Genomic DNA, 20,386 nt, shown 5'->3' with positions numbered 1-20,386 from the left:
ACCTAACCCCTGATCTCAAGAGACTTTGTGCTTATTTCTCAAAGCTGTTATCTTTTTATCCCAGGATCGTGTGATAATTAACCGCCTGGATAACATCTGCCATGTGGTGTTAAAGGGGAAGTGGCCCTCCAGCCAGCAGTATGAGCCCTCCGGCACACTGCCCACCCCTGTCTTAACTAGCAGTGCTGGTTCTCGAAATAGCCTCTCAGAGGCAGAGGTGGCAGAACACAGTTTCAGCAATGGTGCAGCATTGGCAGCCCAGATCCAGAAGGTGAGGCCATAAGGAGAACACGGACCACAAAACAAAGAATGGTGGCCCCATTCCATTTTCAATTCAGTCTTTCATTCAACAAATGTTTACTGAATGGATGGTGAGTTTTTGTCAGAGCCATTAGAAACTGAGGAATTGTTAATTGAGGTATTTGGACTTTAACCCATGAGCTGTGGAGAGCTGTTAAAAGTTTTGGAGCAGAGGAATATGTACTGAAAGCAGGGTTTTGCAGCTTGACTGGTGTCTGCAGGTTAGCAAGGGGGTGTGCTGGTAGGAAAGAGGAGTGCCTCAGGTGGGGGCCTTGGTGGGGAACTGATACAGTAGTTCTGAATTGTAGGTTAGAGGCAGAATGGGTACAAAGAAAGGAACAAACGTGGCAAGGGTGATTTGATAACTTGTAAACATGTAAAGAGAAGGAAGCATGAAGAGATGGGTGTGTTCAACCCTTGGACAATTCTGAGAGCAATAGGAACCGATAGAAATTAGGAAATCAAGGCAGGACTGCACACTTCTGTGGAAGGTGATGGGTTCTATTTGAGGGAGGTTGTGAATACACTGGTTCTCACTCTCCATTGCCCATTGGAATTTGCTGTGGACTTTGAAAGCTACTGATTCTGATTTCATTGGTCTAAAATATGATCTGGATATTAGGGTGGAGTTGTTTGGTTTTTTGTTGTTGTTGTTTTGTTTTTTGAGTTTTTTTTAACTTCCCAAATAATTCTGATGTTGAGCTGAGACTGAGAATCCCTCTGTTATAATCTTGTGGCTGTTAAGTATAGTGCAGGGACCAGCAGTGGTGGCAGCCTCTGGAAACCTTTTCAGAATGCAGACTCTCAGGCTCTACCCCTGGCCCATTGAAATAGAATCTGCATTTTAATAAGCAATCCAGGTGCTTTATGAGGAGTCTTGAGTTCAGAGAACTTAAAGAAGCTGTCTGGAAATAAGCCTAAAAATCAGATCGGGAAGAGGAGCTGATGTTCAGCCACAAAAGTGACATTCAAACCTCTTTTGCCATGTGTGTGTTCACAGGAGAGCTTCTTAGCTCCAGTATTCACAAAAGATGAACAAAAGCACAGACGTCCCTATGAGTTTGAGGTGGACAGGGATGCTAAGGCTCGGAGCCTAGACCAGTTCTCTGCAACCCACGGGCACCCCTCCATCATCCTCAATGGCTGGCATGGGGAGTCAGCTATAGATCTCTCCTGCTCATCAGAGGGGTCCCCAGGAGCCACATCCCCTTTTCCAGTGAGTGCCAGCACCCCTAAGATTGGAGCTATCGGTTCACTTCAAGGAGCCCTTGGTATGGACTTGTCTGGAATTCTACAAGCTGGCCTGATTCACCCAGTGACTGGACAGATCATCAACGGAAGCCTCAGAAGAGACGATGCTGCCACAAGGAGGCGGAGAGGGAGACGGAAACATGCAGAAGGAGGGATGGACCTAATCTTTTTGAAGGAGCAAACACTTCAGGCAGGAATCTTGGTAGGTCAATTTAGTAAAACATTGACCTTTCTGAACAAGGAAACAAACCCTTCCTCAGAAACCAAGTATTTTGGTTTATGGATCTCTCATCCCTCTTTCAGTTGTCCTACTTAATCGCTCTTGTTATAAGATGTAGTCTACCTTTTGTAGAAATAGATGCTAATCCATTAATGACTCTTCATCTATGTGTGGCCTGGGAAACTGAGCCAGGAAGTCTTGTTACTTCAAATAGAAGAAACCCAGATCCTCCACTGTTTCAGAAGAGCCTCTGACAGTTGAGAGAGCAAAGCAAGACAGCAGGGTTGACCTTTCAGCATTTCCTCAGTGTAGTGAGGGCCTCCTCCTGTAGAGCAGGAACAGGAGTCAAAACTGGCTGAATGTTAGGCCTGGCTTGACATCAGGTGACATCAGGCACACTGCTGAGCCTCGCTTTGCTCCTCTGTAAAACTACCTAGAGGGTTTGCTGTGAGAGGATTCACTAAGATCACACTAATATTCTAAACTCAAAGAAGATCATTGTAAGCAACGAGAAGTCAGAAACTGTGTACTGGCCAAGAGAAATCTCCTTTAGACTTCACTTAATGCTTAATATTGGATTTTGAACCCTAAAACACATTTCATGTAAACACATTAGAATCATATTTCAAGTTGTCTAATTTTAAAAGAGAAAACAATGGCCAGTACTTATTGAGTACCTACTATGGGCTAGGCACTGTGTCAGGGTTTTTCATGGTCCTGTTTGATCTTTAACAATACTATGGAGATAGATGTTTTATAGATAAAGAACCTAAAACTTAAAAGCATTAAATAATTTGCCCAAAATTATCCAGCTACAAAATGGCAGAACAGGAAACCAAACGAGGGGCCTTGTATTTTAGATCCTGAGAGCTTTACTTCTAGGCTAAATTATTTAGGGTATGTCTTCCCCTTAGACTTTCTATGTAATTTTGGAAAGCTGAAGTGGCAAGCCCTTTTTCCCCTGCCTAGTCCTGCAAGCTAATTTTAAGAGGTTACATTTGTTACATTTTGTTTTGTTTTGTTTGCAATACTGGAGATCAAACCCAGGGGTTCTCTGCCACTGAACTACATTCCCAGATCTTTTTATTTTTTATTTTGAGACAGGGTCTCTCTGAGTTGATGAAGCTATCCTCAAACTTGAAATCCTCCTGCCTCACCCTCCTGAGTAGCAAGGATTACAGGCATACACCACCTTGCCTGGCAAGAGGTTACCTTTTTTACAAGTACAAAGCCATGATTTCTCTGTAATACTCAGAATTCTGGTGGAATGACTAATAAAAAAAGAATTTTTAACATTTTTTTCCTTGGCCTCAGAGTATTTTTTAAATTTATTAATGCAGCCCCCTATTTAGCACTGATACTATATTTTTTAGTAGATCCCTATTATAGGCATTGGTAATACAGAAATGAATAAGACAGACATTCAAACTATAGGGGGGATATATGTGAGCAAATTTCAGTGTGGCGTTTTCTGTGAGGTAGAGAGCCGTAAACAAAGTGCTGAGAAAGTCAGGAGTTGGAACAGCCAATATTGCCTGGGACAGTAAATGGAGGTGACAAAGAAGTAGACAAATCAGAGCTATCAGGATGGACTTAAAGTTTGCCAAATAATCAGACGGGAAGAAGGAAATTCAGGTGGAAAGAGTACCCATCATGTGTGAGAGCAGTGGTCAGGAGTGTGTGTGGGATTCTAATGCAAGCACCCAGCCATGAAAGTAGGTAGTAGAAATAGACAGTGAGGTTTGAAGAACACCTTGTGTGTTTAAATTTTAGGAATTAATTTTCATTTGTCAAAATTAACTACACATGCTCATTTTTTTCCTTCAGGAAGTCCATGAAGACCCAGGGCAGGCCACCCTAAGCACCACACACTCTGAAGGCCCCGGACCTGTTACCTCTGCCCCCGAGCCTGCAGCAACCACCAACAGCCAGGCTGAGAAAGCTGTTCCCAGCAAGAGTCTGCTTGACTGGCTGCGGCAGCAGGCTGACTACTCTTTAGACATGCCTGGCTTTGGGGCAGTAAGTGTTTGCTGGTGCTACCTAAGACTGCTGTTAACTTCCTGATGACTTGAGGCCAATTTTGACAAACATGTGCTATTAAGGAGAAAAAAGTTTGTTTTCTGTTTTTATGTATAAATTCTGGCAAAATCCTCTAGTAAAGAAATTAAGGCCCATGTCAGAATACTATGCCAAGAAGTCCACATGCAAAATCTTAACAGGACAGAACTTGCCAAAGTTCAGCCTCCCATGCCCCCAAAACAGCCACATAATAACATAAGCTTACAGATAAGTCTTTAGGTTGTATAAATTCTGCCACTTAATGAAAATTTTCCAAATTAATGCAACTTATATTGGGTGTGTGGAGGGTGTCTATTCTTAGTTTACATTTGCTGCTTTGGGAGCTTTCTTTGGTCATTTGCTGCTTTGGGAGCTTTCTTTGGTCATTTTGCTGCTTGTACTCCAAGTCCTGATAAGGAATCTTTAGGAAGACTCCTGAGCACTGATAATTTGTCTCGATTTCTCTTTTCTTACTTGCTCATCTACCCCACTACTGTCTTTTTCCTGGTACATCTAGAAGACTAATAAAACAAATAGGTAGAGAGCACACAGGAAAAAAAAAAAACCACAGGTGTACAATCTCCAAAGGTAGACAAAGGCAGCAGGCAAGTACCGTGGACAGGGACATATCCCAAGGTTAGGGATTCAGCAGTGCCTTGGGAAGCTAGTGGTCAGCTCAGGTGCTGTACTCTAGAGGGCCCAGGGCCCACACAGCCTGCTTTCAGCTTGCTGCAGGATTGCTGGTCCTTCAAGGAGAGAAAGCCTCAGTGAGGGCTGTGGTGGGGTCCTAAGCAGAGGGCCATCAATGGGAAAATACCAAAACCAACTGAAAAGCACTACCCTCACTGTTGCACAGTGTTTTTTAATATTGGTCTCATTTGCCTCCTAGAATTTTTCGGACAAACCAAAGCAGAGGAGGCCACGCTGTAAAGAACCTGGAAAATTAGACATCAGCTCTCTGAGTGGAGAAGAAAGGGTTCCTGCTGTCCCTAAGGAGCCAGGACTGAGGGTAGGAAGAGGGTCATTGGTTTCAGGGGGTAAGGAGAATGTCCTGGTTAATCCCTGCTTTGTATACTTGAGACAAAGCCCCAGCTGGAAGTGGATAGCTGGGCGATATTTTTCCAGAGGACAAGAGGCCAGCACAGAGAGTTGATGAACAATGCTAAGAGGTGCCCAGGGCATTTTTGAATAGCAGTGTGACTCTCCCCATGGTCATTTGCTTTTAACCTTTACCACTTAAACAACTGTTGAATCATTCCCAAAACAACTTTTTTTTTTTTTTCCTATTTGTAGTGTTAGGAGAGAAAAGAAACTTTAACCCGTCTACAGCAGTCTCTTTTCAGAAATTTTAAATTTTTTATCTACATTTTTGATTACCATTTAAGATATTTCCTCCTAGTGCATCCCCACTGGCAGTGAAAAACAACTGGTTCCAAGCCCTGCCCTTTCCTATTACAGAGTCATGAGACTGGAAGGGACTTCAAGGACATCTACAGAATACTTAGAGTATGTGGAATCAAAGTTAATTAGTTTACAGACGAGTACAAATTTGGAATAGAAAAATCATAACCTCTAGGGGGCAGTGGTAACATTTCAGTCGAAAACATGTTGAGCATGGACAAGTTGCACATCATTGAGCTTTTAACCTCCTCAAAGTACTTCCTGCCCAAACAGGAGCTTCAATCCCCAGGGGCACATGTGTTGTTCCTTGAACTCAGACTCTCCTGAACACTCTCTCCAGCACTCTGCCAGCTGCAGCTTCCCTGAGGATGGTTCCCTTCTTGGTAGAATTCCTGAGTGCGATTTCTTATTTTAGTTGCAAAAGACCACCCATCCTAATCATTTCCTCCTTGTACAGAAGGAGTTGTTATTTAATGTTCCAAAGAACTTGTCACTCATTTTGTCACTCTCCCAGCAGCTCCACAGACAACTGTTCTCATTCATTTGCATACTCTACCACAGACACTGGGAGGAAGACCTGGGCTCAGTCCCCCAAATTTAATACATTGTAAAAGCCACCCTTTGCCCTCTCTTTATTCTTAAAGTCTTTATCAGCCTTTTCTTAGGCTACTGTGCTATACAAACTGATCCAACTTCTGTTCTTTCCTATCTGTCTTTCCTCACCCTTCCCTTTGTGTTTTAGCACACAGCAAGTGTCTCAGTGAAGTCATCAGGTGAAGACCTCTAGTCCTTGCCTTGTTGTGGTCCCTGAGCTTTTAGTTTACACACATGTCATAAAAGCAATGTGGTTTCCCTTTTGGCTTCCTCATTACTATCTGCATGTCTAGTGGTTTACTTCATGTTCCCTGGAAATTAGTGTTCATCCCTCTCTGTAGGCACCCTTCCCAGGAAGCCCATTTCTTTTTATTCGTTTTGTTTTGTGGACCAGGGATTGAACCCAGGGGAATTTAACCACTGAGCCACATCCCCAGCCCTTTTTATTTTTTATTTTGAGACAGGGTCTCTTTGAATTGCTTAGGGCCTTGTGAAGTTGCCGAGACTGACTCTGAACTTTTGATCCATCTGCCTCAGCCTCCTGAGTCACTGGATTACAGGAGTGCACCACCACGCCTAGCTCGGGAAACCCATTTCTAAACTCTTCTTGCAAGCCAGCCTATTTCCAGAGATGCTTTTCCCTTCTTTGCTAAGCAAGCACATTCCTTACCTTAGAGGCCATTTCTCTGCAATAAGACAGGAATGGGAAGCACTTGTCCACCTGGTCTCAGTTCTGCTCAGCCTTCCCAGCAGAGTCAGGGCCACATGCTCCTCTTGGCTCCAGGTGGGTCATGTGTCTCCCACAGCTCCTTCTGGTATCCAAGCTGTCCAGGGCAGGTTACACCCCTTTTTCCCATTAAAACTCAGTCTGTTCAGGCTACTGTAACAAAAGGCTTATAAACAACAGAAATTTCTCAAAGTTCTGAAGGCTAGGAAGTCTAAAGTCAAGATGGCTGCAGATTAGTGTCTGAAGAGGGCCCAGTTCTCACAGGTAGACATCTTCTTGCTATGTTCTTACATGGAGCACTCTTGTAAGGTTTCTTAGAAGGGCACTAAACCCATGAACATAGGCTTGTCCCCTGTGATCTACCCCAGAGCCCTCACCTGCCCTCACCTTTGAGGACAGGATTTCAACATATGAATTTGGGGAGGAAACAAATGGTGAGGCCATAACAGAAACCCTGTTTCTTTTTCTAGAAGTACATTAAAATCCTATAAGGAATGCCTTCCTTCCCTTGAACTCATATACCCTTTCCTGCTGTGTGGCTGGATGAGGTCCACAGACTTGGCATAACACAAGCTGCATGGAAGGCCAGTGCCCAGTACCTAGTGGATGCTCATTAACTGTGTGTATATACACTCATAGTTAATGCAGTTTTTATGTCAGTTGTGTATGTGTATATATTTTATGTATAAATAGTTTGTTTTTTTCTGAGACATATGGCAGTAAATTGCAGATATGACATTGCTCCTAAATACTTTGGCATGTATCTCCTAAGAACATTTTCCTATATAATTATTGCCATTATCAAACATGAATATTAATAAGATCTGATATCTGTACTCAGATTTTTTTCACTTATTCGAAAAAATGTGTTTTAGAGCCACCTTCTGTTCTGGTCTGGTTTGGTTTGTTTTTAGAATTTTTAAAGGAAGAACCACACATCACATTTGTTGTAGGCCTTACTTAGTGTTTGTTGGATGAACTTACCCACCTTCCTGGGAAGAGCCAGGAAGCTTTGGTCGCCACTCTTGTCTTACTTCACCCAAAAATCTTAGAGTTGGAATAGATGCTGCCAGATGTTTGAAGAGGACGTTTGGAGGCTGGAAAGTTTATGCTATCACCTAGGAAAGCAGCAGCTTTGCCTTCATTGTAGCTTGAATACTATACTTTCTTTCTCTTTGCTCTCTCTGCCTTCTTCCAGGAAGAGGAAGGAGGTTTGTACCCAGGGTATAATTATGCATAGGGGGAACTGCCAAAGCCAAATTTGGCCACTGTGTGTGGTCGCCAAGTTGCTAGGAGGAGCACCTACCTAGGGGTGAGCAGCAGCTGGGTGGCTGGAGTGACTCTCCCTCCACCGGAAGTGGTGAGCATCACCTTCCTCTGCCAGCATTCCTCTTGCTGTGCTATAGCTGAAGAATTCCCCTCTAACTCTGAGCCTTCTGCTGCTGCTCTCCAAGCCTAAAGGGAAACGAAGACCAGTCCATGGCTTCATAGCAAGCTCTCATTTCTGAGAAGGGAAAGGATGTTTCATAAGGAATGTTCCGTACACTAAAGGGCAGAAAGAACCTGGCAAGCCAAAGGTTCTGCAGGGCATAGGCTGGTCTTAAATGAGTTGAATCATCCTAGATGCCCTGTCATGTTAAAGATCTTATTTAGAAGAGATTGTTTGAAAATAGGTAGAAGAATTATTCCTCAAGCCCTGGGCTTAATTTCCTTCCTAACAAAAAGATTTCTGAGATTAATCATGTCCTTCCCAGTGGAGAGTTAAGAGCAGACTTATAATGGGAACAAGTGTGAGGGAGAAGGGAAAAGACATTCCCCAGCTCTTAGTTGTTGGTGGGCCACACTGAAGAGCCTTAGAGAAGCCTGGAGCTGGAGTTGTGCTTACTCTGACCAGGGCCCTAGGCAGAGGTCATGTGCCAGCAAGGCCCAGGATTCTGTGATGTAGACAGAGTGGCTGGCTCAGAACGAGGTGGTTTGCATTGGTGAGTGCAAGACTGATAGGAAATCATCCTTTTAACCTGGCCCCATCCAACAGATCTTACTGCCTCTCCTTTTTTGTTTGTTTTTATTTTATTTTGGTACTGGGGAATTGAACCCAGGGATACTTGACCACTGAGCCACATCCCCAGCCTTTTTTTTATTTTGAGACAGGGTCTTCCTAGAGTTGCTTAGGGCCTCCCTAGATTGCTGAGGCTGGCTTTGAATTTATGATCCTCCTGCCCCAGCCTCCTGAGTCACTGGGATTAGAGGTGTGCACTACCACTCCTGGCTCTTAGAAACATTGTCTCTTTAGAAACAAGAACCATCCAGGACTTTCTCCCTAGTGATTGACCTCAGAGCCAAATCAGACACTTGCTCCAGGACGATCAGCATAGGATATTGCAGGTAGCTGGTCATGTTGGGAATATAAGGAATGTGGCATAGTATGGTGGGCACTGGCCTCCTCTGTCCCTAACCAGCTATGCCCAGATCAGCCCTTGCCCCTCTGTGAAAGGCAAGGGAAAGCAAACATGACTGAGCAGTTTCTTCCAGCTCTGCCATAGCAAGGATCTTTCTTTTTTTTTTTTTTTTTTTTTAATACTGGGGATTAAAACCAAGGATACTTTATCAATGACCTACATCTGCAGCCCTTTTTATTTTTATTTTCAGATGAGGTCTCACTGAGTTGCTTAGGGCCTTGCTAAGTTACTAAGACTGGTCTCAAACATGATGATCCTCCTGCCTCAGCCTCCCAAGTCGCTAGGATTAAAAAGGTGTGTGCCACTACACCCTGCCCAAGGCTAAAAGAGAAGAGCTTTCTCCTCAAAGTTGCCATCAGAAAACTTTTTGTCTACAGTGAACTGGTTTTTCTGAATATTCTTTGGGAAATTGAAGGACCGATGTAGGACTTCAAAAATAACTATATCTAGGGACTTGGAAATGTTCAAATATACATACTTTACACATGAGTCTAAGCCCTCTGAGAAGCAGCCTTAATAATAGGACTGACTCCAGGGGCTGATGTGATGGTTCATTGAGAGGATGTTATGGAGCCTTGGACGGGTGCCTGACACATGGCAGATTCTTCTTTTGTGGCAACTGGCATTTCTCCTTATGCGCTTCCTCTTACCACCACCCCTTCCTGAGCACCACTCCATGCCAGATTCCCTGCAGTGACCACTCACTGCTGGGGAAATGGACACATCTCCTCTGTTGCTCCTTTTGGAGCTCACCACACATGTCCTCATAGCTCCCTGAGACCCAAAACCAGTGTCACCAGCGAACCCTTCAACTGCCCTGAAGCAAAACAGTTTTTTTCCCACACATTTTTTATTGGTGCATTACAGTTGTACATATTGATGGGATCTGTTGTTATACAGTTGTACATGCACACAGTGTAACAATACAGTTTGCCCAATATCACTCTCTAGCACTTGCCTCTCCCTCCCTCCCTGCCTCCCACCTCTTGGTCCCTTTCCTCCAATGATCACCCTTTGATTTTTAGGAGATCCACTCCCACCTTTGCTTTTCCCTTTTCCTCTCTAACTTCCGAGTATGAGAGAAAACATATGACCCTTAACCTTCCACAGTTGACTTATTTCGCTTACCCTCTGTTAAGTTTTCCAAGAATTTTACATGTTGAAGGTTTTGGAAGAAGAGAATCGGTGAAATCAGTGGGAAATGCTGAGCTATGAATTGAAGTGCATTAAGTCAGTCCTTAGGAAGACGGTAAACTATTTTTGGTCTCAGCCCTTAACTACCTCATCTTTCCTGACTTCTCTCTCCATGTTTTCTAGGATTTCAGACCCTAATAATAGGGTTTTTCTGACCCTCCTGGTGTCTCTGGAGGGGACCTTCACCTTCTTTCTTGCTCCAATTATCTGCTCTATTAAGGGGGACAGCCAAGTCCCTGCCTGATTCAGCGACATGAAGGTGGTGGGCTGGTGGAACCTTGGCTACTTCTTGCCAGATCCACAGTCACTTCCCGCTTGCAGGAAGGGAAGGTGTTTGTACACAGGAGAGTCCTAAAAAGGCATCAGATGCAGTTCATAGAGATAGATTGGCTGAGCCTGGCACAGTGGTAAATGCCTATAATCCCAGCTGTTCAGGAGGCTGAGGCAGAAGGATTGCTAGTTCAAAGCCAGCCTCAGCAACTTAGTGAGGCCCTGTCTCGAAATAAAAAGAGCTGGGGATGTGACTCAGTGGTTAAGTTCCCCTGGATTCAATCCCTAGTACCAAAAAAAAAAAAAAAAAAGGAGAGAGGGAAAGAGGTTGGCTCCTCTGGCACAGGTGGCTGAGTAAGCTCTCTTACCTTGCATGGCTCTTTAAACTCTGCATTCTAGTCTGAGGATGACCCATGTCCCCAGTTCAAATTCAGTGTTGTAAAACCCACCAAGGCCGCTGTGAACATCCTCCCTCACCATTGCTGGAATCAAGGGAAGGTGCTAAAGTAACACCAGCTTCGTGATGAGACCGAAGGAGGGAGACACCTGGGCTATGAGGGCCACTGCACTTTAGTGTGGCTGGGAAAGGGAGCTGCCTTCTGAGGCACTGTTTCTTTATACTCCCCTGCATGACAAAAGACCAAAACTTCTGAAAAACAGAAATCACCTTCCTTCAGTCCTGTGAGCACACGTGGACATGGTGACACTGAGAGCAGTGAGAGATGGAGGGCAGTAAAGAAAGGCCTGCAGTTCTCCAGGAGCACAGGGGTTCCGGGTACTAAGTCCTGAAAGAAAACATTTTTCTCTTTCTGTGGGATTTGTTCATAACATCTGTTAAACAAATTCAGAGATAGAGTCGTCATAACTGCAATGGTCTAATTACCTCTCCACAGCCAAACCATATGCTCCACGAAGCAGGCTCCCAGCTGCCCCGCAGAGCTCCTGAGCACCTTCTCAGATGAAGGTGGTGTGGGGCTGCAGCTCAGGCTTTCCCCGCCACCATGCTGCCTCCTGCTCACTGCCACCATTAAGGCGGTCTGTTCTCCTCTGTGATCTGTGTGGCATAATCCTCCTGATCAGGAAGGGTCCGGATGTGTAATGCCAGATGACATTGTGAGTCCTTGTGAGCAGAAGTGCAGACTGCAGAGCTTCTTGCTTATTAATAAAGTCAAAGAATAAACCGCCAAAGAAAAGAAAAATAGATGGTCTTTCTTAAGGGAAATCAGAACATCACTAATTTGGGTGGCATTCCCTCCCAGAGTTCCTTCATTTCTCCAGCCCACATGTACACCTCATGTTGCCTCCAGTCATGCCTTCCAGAAGCTCAGGATCCAGAGGGAAATGGAGCACACACAAAATTTTTAAGTAAATAACATCCCAGGCAAGCACTGCTTCCTGTAGGCCAGGTACTGTGTTAAACACAGGTAGGGATCATTGTCCTTTTTTTTTTTTTTTTTAGAACTGGCAGGTCTCCTGGCTCTAAACCCCGTCTTACATATTCTGCTTTGTTGCTTCAATATAAACCTTACTGTGTCATGAGGAAGGCAAATGTTGCATCTGGTGAAGGGGTCTCATCCATAAGGGTCTCCATGAGACCCAGGTTGTCTTCACTGCTGGCCTCCAGCTCCCAGCTCTCTGCCACCTTCTTACAGTGAGTGTTGGAGGTGTTGGCAGTGACAGGGACCTGTTTTTTCCCAAACTACCAAATGCCCTCAACCTCTGAGAGAGAACCCCTCTGGGCCTGTGGGCAGAAGCACTCCTTCCACTGGGAGCCTTTCATGGATATGGGGACAAGCTAGGCCACTGTACAGCATAGTCATCACCTCCAGCCACCTGTGTGCCATCAGTAGCCACCTGCCTACCATCATTAACTATCAGCATCTTATGTTTCTTCGTTCTTTTTCAGGGATTTCTTCCAGAAAACAAATTCAATCACACCTTGGCTGAGCCTGTTCTTCGGGATGCAGGCCCCCGCAGGAGGGGGAGACGGCCCCGGAGTGAACTCCTGAAAGCTCCCGCCATTGTGGCAGACTCTCCCTCAGGAATGGGGCCACTGTTCATGAACGGGTTGATTGCAGGGATGGACCTGGTGGGATTGCAGAACGTGAGGAATATGCCAGGTATCCCCCTCACTGGGCTGGTGGGCTTCCCAGCTGGCTTTGCCACCATGCCTACAGGCGAAGAGGTCAAGAGCACCCTGAGCATGCTGCCCATGATGCTGCCAGGAATGGCCGCAGTACCCCAGATGTTTGGTGTTGGAGGACTCCTCAACACACCCATGGCAACTACCTGCACGTCCCCTGCTCCAGCATCTCTCTCAAGCACAACGAAAAGTGGCCCATCAGCCACTGAAAAGACTGCAGAGGATAAGCCAAGCAGCCATGATGTAAAAACTGACATGGTAGCTGAAGACAAGCCTGGTCCTAGTCCATTTTCTGATCAGTCTGAACCCGCAATAACTGCTAGTAGTCCTGTGGCTTTTAACCCATTTCTCATCCCAGGAGTGTCTCCTGGACTTGTTTACCCATCTATGTTTCTCTCCCCAGGCATGGGCATGGCTTTACCGGCCATGCAGCAGGCCAGACACTCTGAAATAGTTGGTCTAGAGAGCCAGAAGAGAAAGAAGAAGAAAACAAAAGGGGACACCCCAAACCCCAACCCAGAGCCTGCTCCTGGGTGTGAAAGGGAGCCCAGCAGCGATCAGAACTACACTGAGTCCAGTGCCCCTTTGCCCCCAGAGAGAGAACATGTGGCACAGGCTGGGGAAGGGGGACTCAAAGACTCCAGCAACGACACCAATTAGAACTTTTTCATTTAAGAAATTATTGTGACTTGTAAGTTTCTTATCCCATAAAGGTTTGTTACTTCCCTCACTTCACCTTCATAAGAACCTGTGTTTCCATAAGTAATATGACCTACCTAATTTCCTGTCTGAAAACTATGGTAACAGATGTTAATAGTTGCAGGGTCTTGCCACTTCGTTAGATAAATGTTGTCTACCTAGTCTGGGAGGCACAGTTCTCATTCTGTTTTCCAGTTGTTCATTCCAGCAAGCGTAGTTAATACAGTACTTGGTGACACGCCCTACCCCCTTCTTGTCCAAGTTTCCCACTTATCTGAGGAAAACAAATGGAAAAAGAAAGCTGTCTAGGGATTTACCATTGAAGTGCTGAAGAACAGAGACAAAGAGGAGCTCTCTTTTCCATGAGCTAGGTTGAATAGGAAGAACATAACAAGGAAACCAAAAAAGCACAGAAAAAGGAAGTGCTGGTGCGTACTTTTTAGTTAAAATATGTCCCTATTTTATCATGATTACTAAGTAGTGTACTCCAAAGTGTATGACTAATGGCTGAAATTGCACACATTGATTTCTTTATAAAAAACAGAAACCTTACTGGTAGTAATTCCCCATTCATTGTTTTTCAGACACCTGCAGCAAGAAGAAATACTGGCTGACTAGGCATTATTTTATGTATACATACTGTCCCTCTCCCCAGTTAAAATATGATTCCAAGAATGCTTCAGATAGCTCGAGTCATTGCCGCCACAGCAGGGCAGGGCTCACCCTCACAGGGCCACTCGCTGCTCTCCCTTCAGCCTCCGAGAACCTCTGTAGCCACTAATTTGCCTCTGTGTTTAAAGAATCCTAATGGAGTTTTGTTTCCTTCACCAAGAATAAGGCTTTTCAGAGCCTGCGAGAAGGTAGTTGCTCAACACTTGCTAGGGTCTGTCGTCAGGGTGGTTCAGGGTTGTCGGGACACGGGTACCATCCGTTACGCTACAACTGTGAAAAGATTTCTCCCCTCTCCATTATTTCTCTACTCTGTTATATCCTACAGTTGGGCCCAGATTCCAAATTATCAGTTAGCCAGGACCGTTGCACGTCAGCAGTGTTCTCTCCTTCCTCAGCTTCTCTGTGTTCAGGAACTGAACCTTTTAAGCACTTCCCTCTTTTGTTCGCCTTCCCATCCTCCCACATCCCCCATGGGCTCCTCCGTGGCCAGCTCGGCCAGCCCAGCTCGAGGCTCAGCACTCTGGGGCACAGGGCTCACAGGGTCATGGAAATAATACAAGTGTTACTAGTACCAGTTTCACTTTTTGTTGTCACAATTTACTGTGTTTTTTACTGTTTCTGTTACAGTTTTGCTAATTTATCAGAAGGTCCAAAAGTTTGACATAACTATTTCAGTTTGCATTATTTATTTATGATGCTTTTGTCATTGTCTTTTATACATTTGGGATTATAAATTATGTAAATGTTAAAATGAGCATCTCAAAGAAGTCTGTTAAATCGTGACTGAAAAAAATGAATCAGATGTATTTTCAAAAAGTGGAGTCCCAGTTTTATGAATCAGAGATATAAACTAGAAATACTATAACTGATCCTATAAGAAGAAAGAATCTGATAATTGAATAAATCCTATTTAATGGCATTCTTGTAGTGTAGATGGTCTATAATGCTGGCAACAGATTTCTTAGAAATGCTGCTCTCTCTATTTAACTAACATTTTGTTCAGTTTTGCCTCCAGTGGAAGCAGAAAGGGTTTTTTCAGCTGTTAAATCCTAAAAATCAATATAATTTATTTATGTAAAAAAGAAATCACTCAATCAATATATTTTTGAACCTTTTAAGTACTAATTTTCTTTTTATCAAGTAGAAAAAAAAATGTATTTGCCCTAAATCCTTAAAATACAAATGCTATAAAAATTCCTGTATCTTGAAAGCCTTACTGCAAATGAGTATTATAGACACCCAGCAGAGTCTGGTTTTCTTTGTTGTCCTCGTGTTGTTGTTGTTTTGTATGGAAAAGCTGCTTTCCCCAGGTTCCACTTTAATGTCCAGTAGGTCCCAGGGTCCACGTGGATCTGAAGTAAGAACTCACCACAGCATGCGCTATCCCTTCTTGTAGCTTATCAAACCTGTATGTTAACTCTCGGGTGTTTAGGCTTCTGTTTGACTGCTGTTGTGACCCTGTTGGCAAAATGAAACTGACACTCTGTGGACTATTTGCTCTGTAAGGCATAAGTGCTTCTTATGATTACTTTGACGTTTCAAAGAGCAAAAGCCAAATTTAAACTCTCTTCAACAAACTTGAGCCTTTTCATCTAATTCCATGTCACTCGCAGCCATAACTTTCCTTGATCATTCTTAACCTCATGTCTTACACAATAAATTGTCTGTGGTCTTGATCCTGAATTTAAAAAAAAAAAAAAAAGTTTAAAAGTCAAATTTGTATTTGAGAAATTCAGTGGCACTTGGGTGTCTCTTGCTGCCTGGGCATTTTATGGATGCATCCTATGCACATGAACAATCTTTCCTAGGTTCCTAATTCATGGCGACCCCATTGAGAGCTTGCTGACTGTCCATTCATGGGGGCTGGCCTGACCCCTCTTTTGAACTACAAAGCACCAGATTAGAACATGCCGTGGAAGGAAGTTGGCAGTACAACTTCCTGCCCAGACCCAGGCCTGGAAGCCCCCAGCTGATGCCCCCAGCTGATGCCCTGCCAATGGCACTTTCTTAAACCCCATAACTGCACTCATGGGACTTCTGAAGGAACTGTACTTCTGTGGGTTGGAGCAAGTCCATAAGATACAGAAACTAAAGTTCTCAAGGTTTTTGAGAAATCTGTGGTCCTTAGCTTTGGGAAGCATGGCTCCTCAGCCCCAGAAGGGCTGTGTGAGAAAAGCTGGAAAATACTGTAGCCTTGTGAAGACTGAGCAAGATGCTTACCCAGCCTCTTCATGTTGGGTCCATACCATCTACCAACAGATGGGTGCACAAGTGGCTGAAAGATGGGACATTGTTAGAGTAAAGCCTTAGGGTCCTCTGCTATCACTTATCAAGTGAATATTATTACAGACAAACAGATCTCTGACTGAGACTTAGGGAGCCCTTCTAGATGAAGTAGTGAAGAATCTTGGTTTCATTCTTTATCTTAAACCTTGTCACAGTAGATAGATCCTGCCTCCTGTGTGAGCACAGAATAGCACCGTTGATTCAGTACACCGGTGGAGTGTTTTGTGTGTTTGCCATAAGTAACCTCATTCTGTCTTTATGGCATCATAAGAGCTGGGTAGAGAAAGACTGTATCTAATCTGCCAGCAAAAACCAACAGAGACTACCAAGGCTATCTCATCTGCCACTGAGCGGAACAGGAGCTAGACCCTATGGTTGCATAAGCTGGAGGAAGCAGCACCCCAGTTCTAGCTTTTATGATACCAATCAGGGACCTCTCTACCTCAGAGACTAAAATTGAGTGAAGAAATTGCATTTAGAAAATTTGACACTGGGAAAAACAGATCACTTAAAAAGTGTCACACCCACTGGAAAACTTTATGCTTGATTTAGTTACACATTAAAATGGTTTCTTGCAAGAATTATCCCTTTGCCTGGTCTGGAAACCACAGAAGAGTTACTTCTTAAGTTAGACTGGAACTCACCAGGCCAATGATAGGATTATAGTTCTTGCTCTGTGTTCACTGCTCCTCTAGCCCCAGCTCCTGAGGTTCAGGAACTCGGTGGCCACCATGTTCACAAGGTATCTGTAGGATGAGATGGGGAAATGAGGAAAGGATCAGTTGGGCAGTGGCTCCTACCAAGATATTCAGTACAGAAATGGAAACAGGATGGTTTAACAGGTTGGTGCTGCTTAAACAGCCTTGATGGCTTGAGTTCTTGTTCAACCCTAGCCCAAGCCCAGGAGCACAAAGAGAAGCTAGAATGAGAAGGAACGGGGAGCAGAGACACAGCTTCCCAGAAAAGGGAGTAACAGCCCTACCTCCTTCCAAGTTTGTTTCCTAAATGAGGATAATAATAATTGGTACCTAATGGGTTGGCAGTGTTGATTGAAATGATCAATGTCAAGTACTTAACACCACTTATTGTTCTATTTCAAGTCTTTTATCTTTACTGCTTTTGAATAGCCAATGAGGGAAGAGTACCAGCCCCACTGGATGGAAAGAGGGAAATCAAAGCTATCTGGAACTCAAATGAAAACCAGGTATTTTGTATTCTGTCGATGGTGACCACACACATAGACTAAGCACTTTTTGTGCATGGGTTTTGTTCAAAGGACTTTATGGCCCTCTTCCCCATCCTCCCAATGACTCTTTGAAATGTTATCGCCATATATATGAGAGAGCAATGGTTCAGGCTAAACAACTTGCCCAGTCATCCAGCTGGTCAGTGGGACAGAGCTGGGCTTTGAGTACCCAGGACTTATTCTAGAGCCATTAACTAACCATTGGAAGCCTGGGTTGGGAACAGGATGCCCTCCACACTGCAGCAGCAGAAAGTAGCTTTAACTTATGGGGGGCATGTTCCCACCCATGCTGCCAGCCTCCAGGGCAAGCGGGTGTCAACTAACTCAGGAAAAGTGCTTCCTGTTCATCCCTGCTGTGCTGCCCTTGTGAAGCCTCTTGGTTAGCCTAAGGACATCTTGGAAAGGGATGGTGACATATCTCACCCCTCCACACCCCAGCGGGATCCTGTCCCTCCCTGGGTAGCTGAGCCACGAGCACACTAGAGCACTGTGTGGTCGGTGCCTACTCCGCAGGTCACTCCAGGCCTCCACAAGCATGAGCTCAACCCAACACATTCCCCAGATGAGGACCTAGCTCAGGTAGGTGGTCACCTGCCTTCAGTGGCACAACTAGAGAGTAGAAAGGCAAGAATCCAGAGACAGTTCTGATTCCAAAATGTAGTGTCCTTATTCTGACCTTGGCTTTGTTCACAAAGCCAGAGACACCACACACTAGCTTCCTAGAGTACAGCTGGCAAACTGTGGCCCACAAATTAGGGGGAAAATCAAAAAATAAGACTATTGTATGAATAGGAAAGTGATATCAAGTTAGATTTCAGTGACCATAAATCTTGCTTGGCACATAGCCACACTCATTCCTTCATGGATCATCTGTGGCTTTTGTGCTACAAAAGCAGTTGTCACAGAGGCCCACGGCCTACAAAGCCTAAAATATTGACCACCTGGCCCCTCACAGGGAGTTTGCTAACCCCTGTCCCACAGCATCGATTTTATTCGTAGATTTATCAAAAAAATTAAATCATGTAGTTTTGTATTAACTCACACATAGTTTTGTAGAAACGTGAAGTTGTACAGGAGAAAGTAAGATTCACATCTGCTTTGAAGATAAAACAGACTTAAAAGCATTGCTGGACTAGGGCGGGTTCCTTGGAGGTCTGCCCACAAACCCCCAGGGCACCCTTTCACTTTGGAAGAAGCAGTGCCCTGACCTGCCCTGCCCTGCCCTCTCCACCTCAGTCTAGTTTGTGAGCCGCAAGAAGGCAGGCACAGGGCAGATACTGCCAAGAGAAAGGAAGTCTTTATAAAAGGACCCAAGAACCACAGGAAGAGGAAAAGTCAGGGGGACACAGGGAAGAGACCAGCAGGCAAACCATCCATGGCTTGGGAAGGAGGCCCAGAGAGTCCTCAGTGGGTGGATGTGGGCTGGTGCACCTGCACAGTGGGCCACAGGGTGACCTAGCAGGAAGACAGGCCTGGTGGCGAAGCCTGATGTTGACCATGTTGCCAGCTGGAGCTCAGACAGCAGGAAGGCCAGATGAGGGAACCAGGTCCAAGAAAGCAGTGGTGCCCTGGCTCAGGCTGACTGGAAGCCACGTCCAAGGCAGCAGAGCTCGGAGGAAGACCAGAGAGCACAAGTGACAGTCTGCAGAGGTAAGAGCGGGCCCATCACACCCCTCCCACAACCCATGGCCAACGATGGCGAGCTCGGAGAGCAGTGAAGAGAGCAGCTCTTGGTATTTTTCACAGTGATGGACAAAAGGAGGAGCTGCGGCATTTTCCCTATAGGAGTGCACACACAGGCAGGTGAGAAACCGGGCTGTGACCATCTGGGGAGACCTCCATGGTACAGGAGCCCTTTTCTCAAGATAGAGTTTGTAAATTCAAATGCCTACTGGATGAGACAGGTGACACACTTAGGTGACATGGTCCAGATTTAAGGCAGTACAAGATAGAAGGGACTAGAGACTCGACTCCCCTTGCCCTGACACAAGGAGAAGCTGGCACCAGCCCTGACCAAGGCTGCCTGTAAGCATGTGGACTCTGTGTTGCCTGATGTTTCATTCAATAGAGGATGGAAATGCAGGGAGTTATGTGAAAAAAACCTCACTTTTAAATATGTGCAATAAATGCAATTTTTCTTTAAATCCCATTAGGCAGACAAATATCTGTCCCACAGTTTGGGTCCAGTGCACAGAACACATAGGTGCTACTTGAACAGTGGCAGAGCCACAGGCTCCTAATATAACTAGCAGGTGACATGAGAATACAGAAACAGGATGCATTTAGGAGGAGGTGGCTCTCAGGATGCCAGCTGGATCTCAAACCACTAGGAAGGGTTCAGGAGTCCAAGCAGTGCGGCACAGAGGCCAGACTGAAGCAGTTTGGGAACATCCCCTTGATCTAATCCATTTGAGGCCCCACAACTAAATGGTTGTGCTGGGGTGCATGGATGGGAAACCACCCTGTTAGGATGACAACTGGGCTCTCACCCTTCTCTGTCCCCAGCACATTTGGACTCCAGAATCTTCAGGGACTTCCAAAGACAGAGGGATCTCACTACAGTTCCTCTACAGGTCTGAGGACAGGAGAGAATAATAGGGCCCCGGAAGAGGTCCAGGCTGTGCCCCAGCCCTACTGAGGTATTTAGCCCCTTTCCTGGCTCTGACCAAAAGAGGCCAGACCAAGACAATTCTAGCTGCCTAGACATAGATCCCACCTACCCCTCCACCATCCCCACCAACTCTGACTCAGACCTTTTTGTTTGCAAATCCCAGACTTTCCAGGCCACAAAGCTAAGGGCTAAGTCCAGGGAAGAGCCTTCAGCAGGAGGGGAGGAGAAGAGGAAGTGGTTGATAGGGCTCAATGG

The 20,386-nt window shown here is 45.1% G+C and overlaps 1 protein-coding gene across 5 annotated transcripts in view; it reads left to right on the top strand.

Moving 5' to 3' along the window:
* Chd6 (chromodomain helicase DNA binding protein 6) overlaps positions 1-15,664 on the top strand; it is a 211,559-nt gene extending 195,895 nt beyond the window's left edge. For 4 of the 5 annotated variants that reach the window (XM_071608931.1, XM_071608932.1, XM_027945243.3 and 1 more), the window contains 5 exons: positions 65-271; positions 1,301-1,753; positions 3,599-3,790; positions 4,719-4,838; positions 12,381-15,664. In XM_071608931.1, the coding sequence (XP_071465032.1) occupies positions 65-271; positions 1,301-1,753; positions 3,599-3,790; positions 4,719-4,838; positions 12,381-13,277 (1,869 nt within the window). In that variant the 3' untranslated portion in view covers positions 13,278-15,664. The remainder of the gene's footprint in view (positions 1-64; positions 272-1,300; positions 1,754-3,598; positions 3,791-4,718; positions 4,839-12,380) is intronic. The other variant, XM_071608934.1, reaches the window with a different exon arrangement.
* The last annotated feature ends 4,722 nt before the right edge of the window (positions 15,665-20,386 follow it).

The sequence above is a fragment of the Marmota flaviventris genome, chromosome 2, assembly GCF_047511675.1.
Source record: "Marmota flaviventris isolate mMarFla1 chromosome 2, mMarFla1.hap1, whole genome shotgun sequence".
In the NCBI taxonomy this organism is placed as follows: Eukaryota; Metazoa; Chordata; class Mammalia; order Rodentia; family Sciuridae; genus Marmota; species Marmota flaviventris.
The sequence above is the reverse complement of the archived record's forward strand: the minus strand, read 5'-3'. Positions and strand labels throughout refer to the sequence as shown.